Raw genomic sequence first — 5,000 nt, 5'->3', positions numbered from 1 at the left:
ATAAAGATAATTATTCCCTCTTTATCATTCTTTTCCTCTTCTCTTCCTCTTCGCAAAGGGTTTGATAAAGATAGAGATGGAGGTGGTGGTGGAGGGTGGGGGGGAGGTAGGGTGGGAGGTGGGGGTGGAGGTGGAAGCGGAAGTGGAGTTGGAAAATAAGAAAAACAAGAATTAATAAAAAGAAAGAAGAAGAAGAAGAAGAAGAAGAAGAAGAAAAGAAATAAAGAAAAAACAGAGAGAAAAAAAAATAAAAAAAAAAAACACAAGAGAAAGAGAAGAAAAAGAAGAAGAAGAAGAAGAAGGAGGAGGAGGAGAGAGAATGAGAGAGCTAGACCGTTTAGCACAAGAATTATCAAGGAAAGGAATATGAAGCCATCTCGAGCTCGCGACACGCTGCACGCTCATAAAAAGAGCCATTTGCAAGCCGGCCGCTTGTACTGACGGATTTTGCTAAGGGGGGAGGGGGAAGGGAGGGGAGGGGGTGTTGGGGGGGAGGGGGAGGGGAAGAGGGGGAGGGGAGGGGGGGGGAGGGGAGGTGGGGAGAGGTGGGGAGGGTGGTGTTGGGGGGAGGGGGAGGGGTGGGGAGGGGGTGTTGGGAGGAGGGGAAGGAGGGAAGGTGGGAAGGGGGGTGATGTTTGGGGGGCAGGTAGAGAGGTGGGGAGAAAAGGGGGATGTTGGGGAAGGTAGGAATGAGGAAGAAGGGGAGAGGTGGGGAGGAAGGGGGGAGATGGGGAAGGGAGGGAGGTAAGGAAGGAGAGAGGTGGGGAGGGAAGGGGAGGAGGGAGTGACTTGGGAAGAGGTGGGGAAGGGTAGAGGTGGGTGAAGTGAAGAGAAGGATTGAGGTTAGATGTGGGGAGGGGAGATGGGGAAGGGGTGATGGAGGGACGTAATACATAGAGGGGGGGAGGGGGGGGAAAGTAGTGGAATATATGGCGCGTAAGATGGGGGGGGGAGGGAGAAGTGGGGAGGGAGGAGGGGAATGAAGCGATATGTTGGGGAAGGAGGATTTAATTGGGGAGAAAAAGGGGGAAGAGAAGAGAGGATGGAGGGAATGAGGAGAAGGGAGGGAAGGAAGAAAATAGGATGATGGGGATGAGGGAGAACAGAGGACTGTGGGTGAGATGGAGGAAGTGAGGGAGGGAGATGGTGGGAGGGAAGGTGGGGAGACGAAGGGTGGGGGAGGAAGGGAGGGTGGGGGAGGAGGGAAAGGGAGATGGGGAGAAGAATGGGGAGATGAAGAAGGAGAGAAGGAAGAAGGGAGGGAAAGAAAAGGAGGAAGGAGAGGGGGGGGTGAGGGAGAGGCAGGACGAGGTAAGGGAAGGGGTCGGGGGGCGGGGGTGGGGTAGGGGGGGTGTTAAGGGAGAGAAGGAAAGGAAAAAAAGATAAAGGGAAGGAAAAAAAAGGAAAGAAAGGAAAGTAAAAAAAAAAAAAAAAAAAAAAAATACACCGATGAAAAATAGAAAAAAAGGTCGAGAAAATTAGGAAAAAAAAAACGAATGAGGGAGAAAGAAGAAAATGAGAAAGAAAAAACGCCCAAAACAAAGAAAAAAAAGATAAACAAAGAAAGGAAAACAGGAAGGAGAAGGAGAAAGAAAGAAAATAAAATAAATAAGAGAGAGAAGAGACCCGAGGAACTGAAGAACAGAGATTCTTTAAAGATTGAAAGATGAAGTTGTAACAACCATTAAACTTTCGTATTACTTGTGAGGTTAAAGACCCTTATGTATATTTTTTTTTTTCTTTTTTTTTTTTGAAAATAGATAAAAAAGGATGGGTCAAAGCTCTTATCTTCAAGGTTATTTGTAGTTCTGTGTCACCAGAAAAGACGTAAATGCGGCGAGATTGTGGGTTTATGAGCACGAGAATATCAAAATTTTCAGGTGTGTCTTCGCCTTCTCTTTCTTCTTCTCCTCCTTCTCCTTCTCCTTCACCTTCTCTTTATCTTTCTCTTTCGCCTTCTCCTTCTCCCCTTCTCCTTCACCTTCTTTTATTTATCTTTCTTTTCCCTTTTTCTTTCACCTTCTTTTCCCTTTCCTCCTCCCTCTCACCTTACTTCTTTACTTTCTCCTCTCTTCGCCTTTCCTCCCTTCTCCTTCACTACTCTTTACCCTTTTCCTTCTCCTTCTCCTTCCCTTCCTCTCCTTTCTTTTCCTTTCCTCATTCTCGCTCCTCCCTCCTCTTCTCTCTCTTTCTGTTTCCCCCTTTTCTACTTATCTTCTCTCCTTTAATCTTAGTACAAGCTGCAACTCAACAATCTTCCATCTTCTTTCTGTCTATGCAGACTAAAGACTACAGACGACGATATAGAAAGAAGAGGGGAGAGAGAAGAGACGGGGAGAGAGAAAGAGGAATAGATGATAGATAGATAGATAGATAGATAGATAGATAGAGAGAGAGAGAGAGAGAAAGAGAGAGACAAACAAACAGAGAGACAGAGACAGAAACAGAAACAGAAATAGCCAAATAGAGCCAAAGACAGACACACAGACAGAGAAAGAGAAAGAGAGAGAGAGAGAGCGAGAAAGGCAGAGAGAGCGAGAAAGACAGACAGAGAGAGAGAGAGAGAGAGAGAGACAGAGAGAGAGAGAGAGAGAGAGAGAGAGAGAGAGAGAGAGAGAGAGAGAGAGAGAGAGAGAGAGAGAGAGAGAGAGAGAGAGAGAGAGAAGACAAAGAGAGAGAGAGAGAGAAGACAAAGAGAGAGAGAGAGAAACAAACACAACCAAACACCGAAATAGCCAGAGAAACGGACAGCAAAAACAAACGCACGAATTGATACTCACCAACATCTAAGATTCTCTGCTTGACTGAGTGTTGTCGACTGTGCCAAAACTGCCAGGCTTTGATCTCATCTTCAGGCGTCTTCTCCTCTCGGAACATCAGCATCACTACGCTCTGTTGTGAGAGAAAGAAAGAAAAATGTCGTTAGGATGTTGTGAAAGAAAGAGAGAAAGAAAGAGAGAAAGAAAGAATGTCGTTAGGATGTTGTGAGAGAAAGAAAGAGAAAAAGAAAGAGAGAAAAGAAAAGAATGGTGATGTTGTGAGAGAAGAAAGAAAAAGGAGGAGAAAGAAGAAGAAAAAAAATGTTGATGAGAGAAGGAAAGGAAAGAAAGAAGAAAGAACGATGTCGTTATGATGTGAGGAAAGAAAGAAGAAAAAAAGAATGTCGTTATGAGTTGTTAAGATTAAGAAAGTAAAATTGTTTGATTAGGATTCGTGTAAGTAATACTAAAACTTGTAAGATATGGGAAGGAATGAAAAAAAAAATTTGTGGGTTTATTATTGATAAATCATTATATCTATGCATAGTGTATTTAATCTTTAATTTTATCTTGATTCATTATCTATTTTACTTTTATGAACATTAAGAAATTATGACTTGTAGATGTAAAATAAATTTTATTGAAAAACATTCGAACGCAATAATAGTATTTATGAAATCTTAAAGCTGTTTTGTTGCCTGTCTCGATTATTATCTTGAATTTTGAGAATATATAAAAGAAAGTTATAGAATTGTGTTAAGAAGCTTTGTTATTAAGACATGTTTATCATCCTCTTTATATTTGAATTTGTATAATTACGTTGATATACTGTCTTATCAAAAAAACTTTATCTAATTTTATATTTTGACTCAACTCTTTTTTGTTGGACAGAAACTTCCCTTGAACATTTATTTCATCATCATTTCATCACCAATCTCAGCATTTGATTTCGTCTGCCGGAAATGACTTCAAAAAACCCTTGGGTAAAATCAGTTTTGAAAAAATTTTCCTCACCCCTCCCTCCCTCCCTCCCTCACTCCTTCCCTCCCCTCTTTCCCTCCTTCCTCTCCTCCCCCCCTCCTTTCCCCCCCCCCACTCCCCCGTCCTTTTTCCCCACAATTCAAAATTTTCCCCCCCCCCCCCACAAACCCCCCCCCCCCCCTCTCCCCCCCCCCCCCCCTCCCCCAACCCCTCCCCCCACCCCCCCACCAAACTTTCCAAAAGGTCGGGGGAAAAAAAAAAAAACCAAAAAAAAAGAAAAAAGAAAACGGCCCCAAAAAAATTAATATTCTAAAAAGGCACGATTTAATAGGGGAAAGAAAGAGAGGAAGAGGAGGGAAGAGGGGAAAAAGGGGGGAAAAAGGAGAGAGGAGGGGGGGGAGGAAAAAGAGAGGGGGGGAGAGAGAGAGAGAGGAGAAAGGGGGGAGAGAGAGAGAGGAGAGAGAGGGAAAAAAAGGGGGGAAGGAGGGGGGGGAAAAAAAGAGAAAAAGAGGGAAAAAAGGGGAAAGGGGAGGAGAGAAGAGGGAGAGAAGAAGAGAGGGGAGAGGGGAGAAGGGGGAAAAAGAGGAAGGAAAAGGGGGGGGGGGGAAGAAAGGGAAGAAAAAGAAAGGGGGGAAGAAAAAAAGAGAAGGGAAGGGAAGAAAAAAAAGAGAAGGGGGAAAAAAAAAAAAGAAAAAGAAGGAAAATAAAAAAAAAAGAAGAAAAAAATAAAAAAAAAATTTTTTTTTAATTTCCTTTTTTTTTGGGGCTTTTGAAACATAATAAAAGAAAACAAAAAAGAAAGAAAGAAAAATAAAAAAAATAGGTAAGGGTTAAAAATTTGAAAAAAATTTAAAAAAAAAGAAGGAAAAAAAAAGAAAAAAGTTGAAAAAAAAAAAAACCCTTTCCCCCCCCCCCCCCCCTTTTGGCCCCCCCCCCCCCCCCCCCCCCCCCCCCCCCTTTTTTTTTTTTTGGGAAAAAAAGAAAAAAAAAAAAAAGGATTAAAAGAAGGAGGAAAAAGAAGGGGATGAGGGGGGAAAAAGGGGGGGGGGAAGGGGGGGGGGGGGGGGGGGGGGGGAGAAGGGGGGGGGGAGGGGGGGGGGGGAGGAAAGGGGGGGAGGGGGGGGAAAAAAGGGGAAAGGGGGGGGGGGGGGGGGAAGGTGGGGAAAGGGGGGGGAGGAAGGGAGGGGGTAAGGGGGAAAGGAGGGAGGGAGGGAGGGGGGGGAGGGGGGAGGAAGGGAAGGGGGGGGGGAGGGGGGGGGG

At 44.5% G+C, this 5,000-nt stretch overlaps 1 protein-coding gene across 1 annotated transcript in view; it reads right to left on the bottom strand.

Annotated features, from left to right (window-relative positions):
* The window catches only part of LOC119576575 (protein grainyhead-like), a 148,407-nt gene that overhangs the window by 46,669 nt on the left and 96,738 nt on the right, over positions 1–5,000 (bottom strand). Inside the window, exon 4 of the mRNA XM_037924245.1 lies at positions 2,781–2,892. Within this exon, the coding sequence (XP_037780173.1) occupies positions 2,781–2,892 (112 nt within the window). The remainder of the gene's footprint in view (positions 1–2,780; positions 2,893–5,000) is intronic.

The sequence above is a fragment of the Penaeus monodon genome, chromosome 9, assembly GCF_015228065.2.
Source record: "Penaeus monodon isolate SGIC_2016 chromosome 9, NSTDA_Pmon_1, whole genome shotgun sequence".
NCBI lineage: Eukaryota > Metazoa > Arthropoda > Malacostraca > Decapoda > Penaeidae > Penaeus > Penaeus monodon.
The sequence above is the reverse complement of the archived record's forward strand: the minus strand, read 5'-3'. Positions and strand labels throughout refer to the sequence as shown.